Raw genomic sequence first — 15631 nt, 5'->3', positions numbered from 1 at the left:
TGTGGTGGACAATTAAACAACTGACTGGAGGAGGAGCCTCTACAAATGTTCCCATCCTCTCTGATGGAAGAGCCCAAAACATCAGTGCAAAAGATAAGGCTGTATTATTCGCAGCAAACTTCAGCCAAAAGTGCTGAGTAAGTGATTCAGCTTGACTTCTTCAAGTTGTTTACAGCATCATAGATACCAATATCTAACCAATCTGATTCATTCCATATCATTTCAAGAAATAGTTGGAGGCACTGGGTAGTGCAAAGGCTGTGAGCCTGATTCAGCAATAGTACTGAAGACTTGTTGCTGCTCCCCTAGCCAAGTTCCTCTAGTACAGTTACATCATTGGCATCTACCCAACAATGTGGAAAAGTTTGCTCAGATGTATTCTGTATACAAAAAGCAGGACAACTCCAACCCAGCCAACTACTGGCCCATCAGCCTACTCTTAATCATCAGTAAAGTGATGGAAGGTGTAATCAGTAGTGTTATCAAGTATTACCTGCCCAGCAATAATCTGCTCAGTTTGGATTCTACCAGGGTCACTCAGCTCCCGACCTTATTACAGCTTTAATTCAAATGTGGACAAAAGAGCTGAATTCCAAAGGTGAAGTGAGTGACTACCGTGAGTAACTCACCTCCTGACTGCCTAAAGCCCGTTCAGCATCTGCAAGGATCGATGCTGGGTCCACTACTTTTCATCATTTTATATAAATGATTTGGATGTGAGCCTAAGAGGTATAGTTAGTAAATTTGCAGTTGACACCAAAATTGGAGGAGTAGTGGACAGCAAAGAACGTTATCTCAGATTACAACGGGATCTTGTTCAGATGGGCCAATGGGCCGAGAAGGTGCAGATAGAGTTTAATTTAGATAAATGTGAGGTGCCGCATTTTGGGAAAGCAAATCTAAGCAGGACTTATGCACTTTAATCGTAAGGTCCTAGGGATTGTTGCTGAACAAAGAGACCTTGGAGTGCAGATTCATGGCTCCTTGAAAATAGAGTCACAGGTAGATAGGATAGTGAAGAAGGCGTTTGGTATGCTTTCCTTTATTGGTCAGAGTATTGAGTACAGGAGTTGGACTGTACAAGATATTGGTTTAGGCCACTGTTGGAATATTGCGTGCAATTCTGGTCTCCTTCCTAATGGAAAGATGTTGTGAAACTTGAAAGGGTTCAGAAAAGATTTACAAGGGTGTTGCCAGGGTTGGAGGATTTGAGCTACAGGGAGAGGTTGAAAAGACTGGGGCTGTTTTCCCTCGAGTGTCTGAGGCTGAGGGGTGACCTTATAGAGGTTTATAAAATCATGAGGGGCATGGATAGGATAACAGGCAAAGTCTTTTCCCTAGGATGAGGGAGTCCAGAACTAGAGGGCATAGGTTTAGGGTGAGAGGGGAAAGATATAAAAGAGACCTAAGGGACAACGTTTTCGCAGAGGACGGTGCGTGTGTGGAATGGCCTGCCAGAAGGAGTGGTGGAGGCTGGTACAATTGCAACATTTAAAGGACATCTGGAAGGGTATATGAATAGGAAGAGTTTGGAGGGATATGGGCCAGGTGCTGGCAGGTGGGTCTAAATTGGGTTGGGATATCTGATAAGCATGGACGAGTTGGACTGAAGGTTCTGTTTCTGTGCTGTACGTCTCTATGACTCTATGATAAGTTAGGAGTGCGATAGAATATTCCCTGCTTGCCTGGATGTGTGTAGTTCCAACAACATTCAAGAAGCTTGACACTGTCGAGGTCAAAGCAGCCTGCTTGATTGGCACCACATTCACAAACATCCACATGCTCAGCAAAAGTAGTGTGTATGATCTACAAGAGACACTGCAGCCATTCACCAAAAATCCATAGACAGCACTTTCCAAACCCATGGCCATTTCCATCGAGATGCAACCACCTGTAAGTTACACATGCCACTCAACTGGAAAAGTATGAATGTTCCCTCACTGTCATTTGGTCCAAATCCTGGAATTCCCTCTTTAAGAACATTGTCGTTCAGTCTACAGCACATGGAATGCAGCGATTTAAGATGGTAACTTGCCACTACCTTCTCAAGGGCACCTCGGGACAGGCAATAGCTGCTGACCAGCCAGTGACGTTCACGTCCCATGAATGAATTTTAAAAAAAATAATGACTCCTATATTTTACTTCACACATACAACAAAGATGATACCAGTAATCACAGACATTTTGTAAGAGCATCTCAAATGACATCAAGACAAAGATTGATGTTTTCACAGTTATACAGAATGGGTTTTAATTTTTCTCAAGGGCTATGCCACACAGTTTGCATCTGTTTCACTTTACACCTTCCATGTTGTACAATTATTTGGACATTAAGAAATCATTGTGTTTTGTGTGAGAACTATTATATGTTGGAAACTGGTTAGACTGTCAGAATCTACAATACAATGTTTTTATCCCTTAGGTCGTCAACAACAAATGCATGCACTACTTTAGGAGTATCCTTTTTGATGTCTAGGTTAACCGATGACTTACAGCATTTGTTTCTGAAGCAGAAAGCTCTGTAGGACCGGTAACCAACAACAGGTGCTCTAGTGGTCAGTGAAATTGCTGCAACCCATTCTTTCACAGCTGTGGATTTGATATAAGGAGGGAGTGCATTCCTTGAACAACTTTGACAAAATGCCGAATATTGTGTACACAGGCACCAGCTGTGGAGGAAAATACAACTATTGGCTCTTAGATGAACTGAACAGCTCATTCAGTCTTACTCTCTCTCTTCATTGCCATGCAAATCACTTTTTTTCAAATTATACACAGATAATTTGATTTTAGGGTTGGAAATGAGCAACAGCAATCAGCTCCATTGGGCTTATTCCAAGCTGGTGGATAGGAGCTAGCCAGAAATAGAGTAGAAAAGTCGCCCTGGAACAGAGGACAGGTGGTACGATGAGACCATTTATATGAATAATTTAAAATTCTAATAAAGTCAGGGCAATTCACTTCTGACTTCACTGTCTGCAGTTGTCCAAGTAAATGGAAGCTGTTTTATGGATTTGACCTTCCATTAGCACAGGCCAGACTCTTTGAGTTAACTACATTATGGTGGGACAATTTTTAAAATCCAACATTTCAATGACAACCCATACGAATTTACTCTTCAAAAAAACTAAAGGTTTCCCCTCAAATACTAATACGAACCATGAAACTAACAATTTTCTTATCTGCAACCTGGGTCTATCCTGCCTAAACCAACTGCTGAAGTGACATTTTGCTCCACTAATCAATTATAATGCTCGAATTCTAATTAAATTGAGTGCAGTGAATTCTTCTGCTATTTGGTGAATTCAAAAAAAAGCAGCTCAAATTATTTTCTTCTGGGTTAATGACAACTGAATCAACAGCAGAGATACTTTGTGAAGCACTGGTACGGAAATTTTCTTCCTGATACATATGAAATGTTTTCTGTTATAGTATCATGGTTAGCTCCTGAATGCGGTTCTATGCTGACACCAACTTCCCTCAATCCAACATCAAGAGGTCCTTTCTTCACTTCCCACTTCCCACTGATGTGTCTTTGCAGCTTGCAGACATCGATAAATGAGACAGTGGCTTTCTGAAATAATCCCTCAATCCTGATGGAGGGCTTTTGCCTGAAACGTTGATTCTCCTGCTCCTCGGTTGCTGCCTGACCAGCTGTGCTTTTCCAGCACCACACTCTCGATTCTGAAATAATCCACTGACTACCTAGTTTGGAAAGGAATTGATGAACCATGGTATAGCATTCATGCTTCTGGTGTAGCTGTTCATTTGACTTCCTAATCCTTAGTCATCTGCTTTACAGTTTAGTTTGCCAAACAGGGAGGTACAATGAGTGGAAGGTGTAAGGCTGCAAAAAAAAGTTAATCTTTTTTAAAAATGAAAATGTGGAGAGTGAGCCTTGCACTTACATTGGTCCCTTGCTGTCAGCATTAAACCTGGGTTCTTTTCTACCAATGCCATTTTGTAGCCTTGAATTTTTGATATTTATACAAGTTGGGATTTGGGTTTTGGCAGAATGACATTTGTTTGAAAATCTAAATTTCTTATGTATGCCTGTAGCTATTGTGGGTAAATGAGTCAGCATGCACTAAAATGCTATTGACTATAGAGTCCAGTTTATTTCGGTTAAATTTGTCAATACTTGTTCCAGAATTCAGGCCACAAAAACACTTTTATCTGGTTGCTGTCACTTGCGGTTGTATCCAGGTGGGGCTAATCTGTGTTTTTTTTTTGTGCACTGACTTTGGTGGTTTTGTGCTTTGGAATGTTGGATCTTTCTTTCCCATTCACTCTTTTTGAATCCCATTGATGACCTCTTTTGTACATTTTGGTTCTTCATGTTTACTTCATCAGTGGCAAAAGGTACATTTCTTTTTAAATAAAACAAAATGGCCGATGCTGGAGATCCGAATTAAAAACAGAACTTGCTCAAGAATCTCAGCAGGTCTGACAGTATCTGTGAGAAGGCAGCGTTCATATTTTGAGTCTGGTGACTCTGCATCAGAATAGTTTTCTTTTGTCTAAAGTGCATTATCTTCCTACACTTCCGCCATTTTCAACTCTTCCTCCCATTTCTCCAAAGATATGCAAGTCCTGGGTCTCCTCCAATGCCAAATTCAAGCCACCCAACAACAGTCTTCATCTTCCACCTTGGGTCCCTTCGACCACACAGCATAGACTTCGCCAGTATCCAAATCTCTGTTCCTCCCTTCATTGTTCCTGATCCAACTCGGCATTGCCGCCTTGACCTGTCCTACCAGTCCATCTTCCTTCCCACCTATCCGCTCCATCCTCCCCACCGACCTATCACAATTACTCCCAACCTGCATCTACCTATCGCCTTCGCAGCTACCTTCAGCCCTCTCCAGCCCCACCCCGTCCCCGTATTTATCTGTCAGCCCCTTCCACCCCACATTCCTAATGAAGTGCTTATGCCCAAAACGTTGACTCTACTGCTCCTCGAATGCTGCCTGACCACCTGTGCCTTTCCAGTGCCACACTTTTCGACTCTTGACTCTCCAGCATCTGCAGTCCTTACTTTCTCCCAGCGATGTGGATAAGTTCACTTAATGTATTCTGGGTTTTGCCTAGCCACCCCCACTTCCTAATTTCTACTTTCATATTTCTTGGATTTTATGTACTATCTGGTTCCCACTTAATGGCTAACTTTGTGTGGCTTAATAGTAAGCAGCAATCTATCCTTTGCACAGTTCATGTTTCACACTTGCTTCACAATTAAGGAGGGGAGCTAGTCAATAATGATTAAAAATCACAACCTGAAATTTCAAAGTTTATTTCTAAGCACAAGAGTCCTGAATCTGTTTGGAGTGCTGAGCACATTGACCCAGTGCCTGGAGATGATCCTTCCTGAGGATTGTCTAATTCAGTAGATGTACTTTTTTTTTCTTGTTGTCTCTGGAGACACTGGAAAACTTTAATTGACTTTGGAAAATTGGACCTGATGGCATATTGAATCAATTAACAGATGCTACAATATCAGTTTATTGATTTGTCATTTATTACCATGGAAATCAGTGATGTATTTCTGGTAATATGACAGTAACATTCAGAGCTTGTTTAAAAGCCAGAAATAAAGTCTTTCCATTGGCAAAATGCTAGTTGTAGGATGTGCATTTAGTGGATTAGTGTAGGATAGAAAACTTAAAGGGATGTTTAACTTACTGAATTACCCTGCACAGTTGTCCCTCACTCAAGTCTTTTATTGTTTAATTGTTCTAATGCTCTGAAGCTGCCTGTTGTTTCCCCTGTAACTCAATGTAAGCTGAGCTTCCAGATTTGATCACTGGCCTATATCATATAGAACGTTACAGTGCGGAATTCCTGCAATTGACTCGGCTATAGGAAAGATATTATTACATTGGAGAGGGTTCCAAAAAGATTTACCAAAATGTTGCCAGGAAAGAGGGTTTGAGTTATGAGGAGAGGTTGGGATTCTTTTTCACTGGAGCGTAGAAGTTTGAGGGGTGACCTTATTGAGGTTTGTAAAATCATGAGGGACAAAGATAAGGTGAATAGCAAAATTTTTTTTTCCTAAGATATGGGGGAGTTCAAAACTAAGGGGTGAGAGGGGAAAGATTTAAAAGGGACCTGATGGGCAACTTCTTCACACAATGGTTCGTACGTGAAATGAACTGCCACAAGAATTGGTAGATACAGGTACAGTTACAGAATTTAAAAGACACTTGCATAGGTAAACAAATAGGAAAGGTTCAGAGGGATATGGGCCAAATGCAGGCAAATGGGACTAGTTTGGTTTGGGAAACCTGGTCAGCGTGGACAATTTTCATGTTCTATGACTGTGACTCTATGCCGTCATAAGTTTTTGACTGGGCGGTAGCACCTGGAAAGAGCCCACCCACACAGCAACTTTCGTGGAGAATGCATGTTAACAGCCATTAGGTAAGACCAAAGTTGGACTTGGCCTGTTGTAGCTTATTGGCCAGATGACTGAGCTTGCAACTGCAAAGATACCAGAGAGGACCTGTGAAGTGATACAGCAATGTAAGTCATGTCTATCAGAGGGGGAGAGAAACAAACAAAAAATTAACAGGTTGCAAAACATGATACTTTTTAATATGAGGAACAATTGATAGGTAAGGTACTTCCAGCCGAACGTGTTAATTATTTTTGGTTAGTTAGCTGTACCTCTCTTCACTCTTGCGTACAAAATGTATAAACAAAAGTGTGAGAAATGGATGTATAGTAGTACAGTTTGTTGCTTCTTCCCAACTTGTTTGAATAGCATACCAGGAGTTAAAAAAAGATTTAGATGCAAATGTATGAATTATACGGTGATGAACTGAACTGTTTGGTTGCTGAACACTTTTAAAAACCCCAAATCACAATGTTGAGTCAATGTATGTTTTAGCACAAGATGTTTCTGGTTATTTATTACATGATATTTGTTGACAACTATTGATATACTTCCAGCATATGATATAAAGCTTTCCATCTCAATCAATTAATTATCACTTGCAGAATCTTCCAGTACTGAGACCTGTGAATCTATAAAGAATAACCAGACAGACCTTTCCATCTCACTCGGGCTGGGATTACACTCTCTTGACTTTCTAGTAACACGAGACCTCTATTCACACAATGCACTGTTGTATTTTATTGGTCAGCAGCAACAATGTACTTTAAAAGGAGAATCAGCCTTTTGTTGTTTAAATAAAGACCGCATTATTAACTGCTCTTTTTTTTGTTCTTTTCATTTTTAAACTTGAATCTTCGGGAATTTTATTATAGCTTTCCGTAACCAGGCTGTTACTGGTTGGAGAGAAAGGAATGGGATTTTTTTTCATGGGTTTCAACATCAGCTGATGCAAAACTATGTTCTCCCCACTATAATGGAAGGATATTTAGAAATGATTGGCCAAAGTGAAACGTGTGGTGTGTTAACTTTCAAAACAAAAGTACAATTGTTTGAATAGTAACCATAGTAATAATTAAGTTGCACCAATTGCAGAAGTTACAAGTTCAATTTTCATAGTCTGCACTAAGATTTTAGGTAGTAATGGAATGCTACAGCCTAGGATAGTGCTGTGAAAATAAGGTCCAGATTCTAACTCTTGAGGGCCCTCAAAAGGTAGAGTTGATTTTCATTAATGAACTATAGTTTCTAGGCATCTATCGGTGCTTCAATCAGCTTTGAAATCTATACCAGACTGCTTATAGAACAATAGAATGAGGCACTTAGGCCCTCGCCAAGGCCTCCTCTCCTGAACGTGCTAGTCTATCTCTCCCATTTTTTTTTTGCTCAGCATGCAAGATCTTCAGTGGCACTAATAAATCAAATATTTTTCTTTCTTCATTTCTCTTTTCCTGAATCTGTTATGTAACAGTATAGAATACTCATTTTGCTGAAGCTTTTTGTGTTCCACTCAGAATAATTTGTAAAAGGTAATGTAAAGGGCAACCAACAATTATGCTGTATTAGAGAAGTGCGCTAACTGGTAAGCAAGTAGATATTGCACCAGTTATATGATGCTTGATAGTTAACTGCCAACTTCGTATATATGTAAAGCAAAGCAGGGTTGATTTCTCAAGGCAATGCCTTGACCAAAGTCAAAGAACTAGCGAATGATTGAAACAGAAAAATGTGTGTATGTCTTTCTCTGTCTGCATAGGATCGAGTCAGTAGAGGATCCGTTAACATGTGTAAGGAAATTCGTCCATGCAGCTACAAACAAATGTGTCGTGTATGTATTGGAAATAGGAGGTTAGGTGTCAATCTATTGAAGACATGTTTCTCATGGAATCCAACAAAGATTTTTGCCAATGATGCACCTGGCAACAGTCCACTGGTGGTGCCATCTATTTAGGCATATCTGTATCTTCATATGAGAATCTGTACTCATTGGGAACCCAGGAATATGCACAGTTATATTGAGTTTTAACAAGACTTTGGGGGAAGTGGTGTGGAAGATATTAGTGTAATGTTTTAGGAAGCTGAGATATTTTATAGGCCAGTGTAAAAATTCACAATTGAATAGAATGTACTGAACCTTTCAAAACTTGAAACCAACACAAAAGGCCAAGCCCAAGTTCAAATCTATCAATAGTTAGTTGAATCAAAGCCCAGATAAGATGTTGGTTTTTAAAATTTTACAAATTTATAGTTCTGAACTATTTGTATTTCTCCACTGTATTTAAAGATGATGATACCACTAGCTAGCTTTTTTTTTAACTTTTTTTTAAGAAGAGACTTTGATCAGTGGCATTCAGCAGGGGTCAGTGCTATATCTACTGTTGTTTGACATATAAACGATTTGGATAAGAATTTAGGAAGCACGGTTAGTTAGTTTGCAGATGACACTGAGTGGTGGTTTAGTGGCAGTTAAGAAGGTTATCTAAGATTACAAAGAGGCCTAGGTCTCAGAGTTTAGAGATTAGGTTTGTTTGAAATTATGGTTTGAAGGCAGATCAGTGGTCAATAACTAGGAACCTGACATTAGTGTCCTCGTTATCCAGATGTCCCACGGTGATTGTAGCGATCGGGAGATGGTGTCTTCTGTGGACCTGTTGCACTGACCAGGAATTTGGTAGGCCAGAGTTGGTGTGAGCCATGGCTAACCTCTCTTACTACTTTGTGATCATGGAGGTCAGAGCCACCAGGTGGTAGTCATTTAGGCACGCTGCATTATTTTTCTTTGGCACTGGATGATAGAGTAGGTGGGAATTTTCGATTGTAGCAAGGAGATGTTAAAGATGTCTGCAAATACACCCGCCAGCTGGTCCACACAGGATCTGAGTGCATGGTCAAGGACTCCATCCAGGCCTGTTGCTTTCCATGGGTTCACTCTCAAGAAGGCTGATTGAACATCTGCAGTGCTGACTGTGGGTATAAGTGCATCTGAGGCAGTTGGGATAGGTGACATTATTTCATTGACCATCTGCTCAAAGCGAGTTGAGAATGCATTGAGCTTGTCGTGTAGGGATGTACAGCTGCCCATGATTCTATTCGATTTTGCTTTGTAGCTCATTATGTCATGTAAGCCTTGTCACAAATGATGGGTGTCCTGTGTGGTTGGTCTGGATCACAAGCTTAGTTTTGTTTTGCCTCTGTGTCTCTGGCCTTACGAAGATTAAAACTAGACATCCTGTATAGGTCAGTGTTGCCGGACTTGTATGCCTCAGACCTTCAGTAGGTACTGAATCTCCCAGTTCATCCGTGGCTTCTGGTTGAGGAACATTCGATTAACTTCTTTGGCACGCAGTCTTCTGCACGCTGATGAAGTCTGTGACACTGTTGGTATGCTCATTTAGCTTGGCCACTGAGTTCTTGAATATGGACCAGACCACTGACTCTCAGCAGTCCTATAGAAGCCCTTCCTCAGACCAATATCACTCTACTTTCTGTATTGAGTCATCATGCTTCAATTTTTGCTTGAAAGCTGGGAGGAGGAGCACAGTGTTGTGATTGGATTTTCCAAAATGCGGAAGGGGGAATGGAGCAATAGGCATCTTTGGTTGTATTGCCATGATCAAAGATGTTTGGACCTGTGATGGGACAGGAGATATGTTGATGGCATTTTGATAGCATGTTCTTGATGTTGGTCTGGTTGAAGTCACCAGCTACAATGAACAAAGCCTCTGAGTATTGTGTCTCAAGACTGTGACCGGTGTTGTATATTTTGTGAAGTACATTTACTTTTTCATGTGGTGGAATGTAGACCGCTGTCAGGATAATAGAGGTGAACTCACATGGCAGGTAGGAAGGATAGCAGTTTTGCAGTAAGATATTCTTACTATAAGATTTCTTAGTGGATAAATAAGAGAGGACAAATTTGCATTTGAGTGTACCCATGATTATCAGCCATGATTGAATGGTGGAGCAGGCTTGATGGGCTGAATAGCCTAACTTCTGCTCCTATGTCTAATGGTCTTACTGGTTCCACTGTGATCAACCGTAGAGGACAAAGTTTAGAAGGTGATAGTGTCAAAAGTTATTAAAGGTCGAAGAGGTTAGTGAGGATGAGATGGAGGAGAGACTGGCTCAAGTATGATTTTAAAGCATTCATTGGAAAGGAGGGGACATCACCCCATGTGGATGTTTTAAATCTTGGTAACACCATTGCTCCTTGAGATAAGGTATGATTTTGTTTGTGTTGATGAAGTTGGGGAAAAATTAACACATACATAACAATGATCAGCTAGTCCAGCACGTTCCAGGGGCTGCAAGGTTCTTTGAACTGGGCTGCTCCACACTATACATTCTAACTTGTCCGATTTCAATATTAGATTAGCATCTTCATGTCCCAAGGGTAGTTTTCCATGCAGAGCTCTACTTATAATTGTTGTTGTAAGCTTGTGAACATAAAAGACTTCATTACAATTTTTGTACGATCTCCAGAAAATGAATTATTCAGTTCTGGAAACTCAACCCTGCCAACTTGGGCCTGAAGAACTATTAGCTTCAATTATTGATGCTTTCCATTCACTGACTGAGTTTTTATTCCATTTTTACATATTTTTCTTTATTTCTAATGCAATTAGTAACAAACCATAAGACCATATGTTGACTTAAAAATGACTGCAATATGCATTAATTTCCTTTTTTATTTGGTGGATTTTCTCCTGAAAGTAAAACAGTTTAGATCCCTACATCATTAACCTGACTCTCATAAATTTTAATCTTGATAGCTCACTTAGAAAATGCACTGATCATTGTTGATAAGTGCACTATCCATCAAAAAAAAACATATTGTTCTTCATCACTGGGCATTCAAATCTACAAACTCCCATGATTGACTTTCCTGTTCTGGGTTATTTCTAAGTAGAGTAGTGGTGCTGACAAAACACTTGCAATGTTTTTGATCATTTTCTGATTTGATGAAGTTAACTGCCTTTCAACTTTTATGAAAGAGCTATGTACCGGAATATAGAGTATAATCTCAACCATAGAGTCCTGAAGAAGAAAAGGAATTTGACTTATTTGGTTACTGTAAACCAGTGGCCCTGTATGTTGTGATTGGGTGGTACGCTGGGGACTAGTAGCATCTGTTGAATGCTATCCCTTCCATTCTCAGGGGATGAGGGAAATCAAGTAGAGCAAAATAATGTTTACTTTAAATTTAAAACAGAATATCTCCACCTGTACTTCAGTATTTTAGAAAATGTGGTGAGGATCTAGTGGCCATATGCATTAGCCATGATTACAGTTATTCAATACAGAGATGATCTTGATATTGTTGAATATTATTCATTTTGTATCCTCTCATTGGGTAAGTATATATCTTGACAATCTAAACTAGTACATGTAAACATCTACAATAGTGCCTTACTAGAGCATGGTGCAAATGATCTGTGTTCATTCTCTCCCCAAAGCCCACTCATTATAACACTCATTGTGCACTCTTAGCAAAGAGTCTCATGTGGGTATGAGTATCATCCCTCCAAGTGGAGAGTAAACACTGACACAGGTGATTACTATTGCAAATACTGCAGAATTCTGTCAAAGCTGAGTTGTCTAATGGAGTGCAGCAGTATGGTCAAAATGGCTTCAGCGCGATACTTTTTTACTACATTCAGATTGTGTCTATTTAAGTCTTAAAATGTTAATGCACATATTATAAATTCTAGTATTTTAAGTGTAGCTCAAATTTTTTAAGCTGTTGAGGAATATCTCCATCAAAAGCTTCAGTTGTTTCAAATGGACAAACTTTTTGCATTAGTTCCCTGTATTCACAGACAGCTACTAAACTGCATAACGTTCAATCAAAGTGCACTTCCCTAAAAATGCATTTATTTATTTGTAGATTGCCTTGGGTCAACAGTGTTTTCACCAATCAAAGCAGATGTGACTGGTAACATCACTGTAAGTAGTCTGGACTGTTGTAAGTAGTGATATGTCGATTGCTCATTTTTATAGCTGGCTTAATTGAGAATATTGCAGTATAAATAGGATGTACAATTAATCTCAACACCTCATTACCCATGATGGTTCCTATTCCTGATTGTTGACTAAGAACCATTGCTGCCAGTTCCCTTGTATGATCTCCCCAGTGATAGCTTGCTCACATTCATGTGTGACAGACACCCTGCTATTGAGGCGATGGCAGGCTGCCCATTCTCACAGACGCATATCTCATTAAGAGCGCACACCTTCAGGAAAGACTATAGTATTCTGATAAGGGAGATTTAACAATAAGACTGACTGCAGTTCACCGGTAAAATGTACTATCCAGATCGTTCTGGCATAATGCGTGTTTCGTCAATGCGAATTGGCTATAACATTGAATTATGGATTCTGTTTGGATAACGTGAACTTTCTACTGAATGGATATAGCTGTTTTCTATAGCATGATTTTTTTTATAGCATGAGGTTGCAGAGGAATATACCAGAACATTCTGTAAATTGTTTGGCTACAATAAACTGTGTACCAAGCAACATATTGTCTTCTCCTTTCATCCAGTTATTGTATTGTCATTGATTCAGATTATCTCTTTTTTTTTAAATAAATTTTTGCTTAATTCTCAAGATCGCATTTACTTGATCAAATAATTCTACCAAATAAGTTAAATAGAAATGTTGAAAATTAGTTATAATTTGAATTAAGTCATTGTGTAAAATGCTTTATTCCATTTTTTAAAAAATAAAGTCCCAGTAGGAGGTACCACTTAATTGAGTTATAGCACACATATTTCTAAACTAAAAGAGTCTGCATTTGAGTCCAGTTCTACGACTTACTTCTATGCATTATCTGAGTTGGTACGCTGTACAGCACTGGAGGAACACTGTGATATTGTAAGTGAAGGGTGAAGCCATCCAGGTTGTTGAGATTGTTAAAAGGGGAGAAAGAGAAAAAAGAGCCAATATTTATTGGGAATGTTTCATGAACACCACTGTCCTGAAGTGACAAATGTTTAAACTGGTTACCACTGGAAGCTGATAGTCTGCCTGATGTAGATTTTTGAAGTTGAAAATTGGCAAAACCTATTAGTTGCTTATTGTTAATTGCAAGACAGCACCATTACACATCTTTGGTATCTTGTGAATTGAGAGAGTGTGAGGAAACTAAACTGGAAACCATGGATTAGCCATGCGCATTCTGAAAGGCAGAGCAGGCTTGAGGGTTATATGGTTGTCCCGTTTGTTATTTATGTGCACACATGGCCTTGGTTTAATACCTAGCCTGGAAGATATCTGTTTCAATAATGCATGACTCCCCAAGAATTAGACTGAAATGTTAGCATAGACTATGGTGCAGAGCCTGAGTCCATAATGCAGAGCCTGAATCCATAATGTTCTGAATCATTGGTAGGAGGTTTGGATTATGAAGGAACAGAAGAAATTTTAGCTAGTTAAATCTGAAATGCAAAGGAATAGTGTTTCTTTGCTTGTTTGCTAAATGTTGATTGCATTTATAACTTTTCTTAACAGTAAAAAACATACATTTATGTTGTTGTTCAGTAGTCCAGATCTCTAGTATTGCTGGGGAAAAAAATGATTTTGTTTATATTATTTGCTTTGCATTCAAGACAACTTGCAAGGAAAATCAAAGTAGCATTTTTGTATGTATGCGCTGATTTGGTTAGCAATGGACTCCGATAGAGACATTGCCATGGAGAATACACCAATTAGATGATGACTGCCAGTTAACCACCAGATAGATTTTCAATTTTAACCCAGATAAGTTTATGATGATCAGTCAAGGTATTGCCCTGAGAAGTAAACCAAAGAATGGCTGTCACTATTCGGTTGAAACAGATATATTATGTGTACATGTTCTTTCTGTCTACAAAGAACGGGGATCTGAATGTTAATATATAGGTAGTTTCCAGTATGATACACATCTGCCACACCACAAACCAGACTGACTATCCTAAATTGCTTGTCGGTGTTATTTATGGTTCAAATGGCACCCCTTTTCACAGCCTCCTGTTTCAATCTATTTTGCATTTAGTAGTGATCTATGCAGAAAAGCTCCAGTGATTAAAGAAGTAATTTTTAACTAAAACGTTTCATTCCAAAGGAAATTATGGCTAACTAAAGGATTGAATTTTGTTTCCCCTATAAGAATAATTGTATGTGGCAACATTTGTCTTTTTGAACAGAAAATCAAGAATGTGTATGAAACAAATCCCACAAAATTCAAAACATTGCAACTAATTCTGGAAGGAGAGAAGGAACAATATGGCACTGAGTGGCCAATGTTGGAGCTACATTGGCGCTGATGTGGTTAAAAAGGTAAGTAGTTTAGTTTCTTTCTTAGTGTTATCTCTGCAATTTTGCTGCTGTCCTCCAAGTGGCTGTTCTATGTATGTCAGCTTGAGCTGTAAAGCTGTTCAGTTGTGGAGTGCGTCACATTCTATATTTTAGAAATTCATGGACTTTTTGAAGCAAGCCTGGGAGTGGAGTTCTTGCCTGATCTTCAACCAGTTTATTGGAGTTAGGTTTCTTTCTTTTGAAGAAATATCTTGTGCAAGGAACCAGTTGATATACTGTATTTAGATTTCCAGTGGCATTTGATGAGGTGCTGCATAAAATCTTTTGCAGAAAAGGTTCATGGTATGGGGGGAAACATATTAGTATGGTTAGAAAATTGCCATCTAACAAAATACGGTAGGCATCTATGTGTATTTTTTCTTAATGACACGATGTTTTGAGTGATGCTGAATAATGAAAGGACTCAAGATGTGATGGTAAATTTGCTGATGCCACAAAGATGAGTCAGAAGGTAAGTTGTGCAGAAGACATGAGGAAACAAGGGATTTGGTAGGTTGAGGTGGACAAAGATCTGGCAAGTGGAGTATATCCCTCCAAAACCCTTCCTATTCATATACCCATCCAAATGCCTTCTAAAAGTTGCAATTGTACCAGCCTCCACCACTCCCTCTGGCAGCCCATTCCACACACCCTCTGTGTGAAAATGTTATCCCTTAGGTCTCTTTTATATTTTATCCCTCTCACTCGAAACCTATGCCGTCTAGTTCTAGACTCCCATGCCAGGGGAAAGAGATTGTTTATTTATGCTATCCATGCCCCTCATGATTTTATAAACCTCTATCAGGTCACCCCTTGGCTTCCGTGCTCCAGGAAAAATAGCCCTAGCCTATTCAATGTCTCCCTATAGCTCAAATCCTCTAACAACATCCTTGTAAATA

At 39.4% G+C, this 15631-nt stretch overlaps 2 protein-coding genes across 2 annotated transcripts in view; one reads left to right on the top strand and one right to left on the bottom strand.

Moving 5' to 3' along the window:
- tchp (trichoplein, keratin filament binding) overlaps positions 1–15631 on the bottom strand; it is a 101089-nt gene that overhangs the window by 52420 nt on the left and 33038 nt on the right. The window lies entirely within an intron of this gene.
- gltpa (glycolipid transfer protein a) overlaps positions 1–15631 on the top strand; it is a 33085-nt gene that overhangs the window by 4160 nt on the left and 13294 nt on the right. Inside the window, 3 exon segments of the mRNA XM_087999937.1 lie at positions 12283–12341; positions 14582–14675; positions 14678–14714. Coding sequence (XP_087856063.1) covers positions 12283–12341; positions 14582–14675; positions 14678–14714 — 190 coding nt within the window.

This window comes from Chiloscyllium plagiosum, unplaced genomic scaffold, assembly GCF_037043375.1.
Source record: "Chiloscyllium plagiosum isolate Xiang-an unplaced genomic scaffold, Cpla_swu_hap1 HiC_scaffold_24, whole genome shotgun sequence".
Classification (NCBI taxonomy): domain Eukaryota; kingdom Metazoa; phylum Chordata; class Chondrichthyes; order Orectolobiformes; family Hemiscylliidae; genus Chiloscyllium; species Chiloscyllium plagiosum.
The sequence above is the reverse complement of the archived record's forward strand: the minus strand, read 5'-3'. Positions and strand labels throughout refer to the sequence as shown.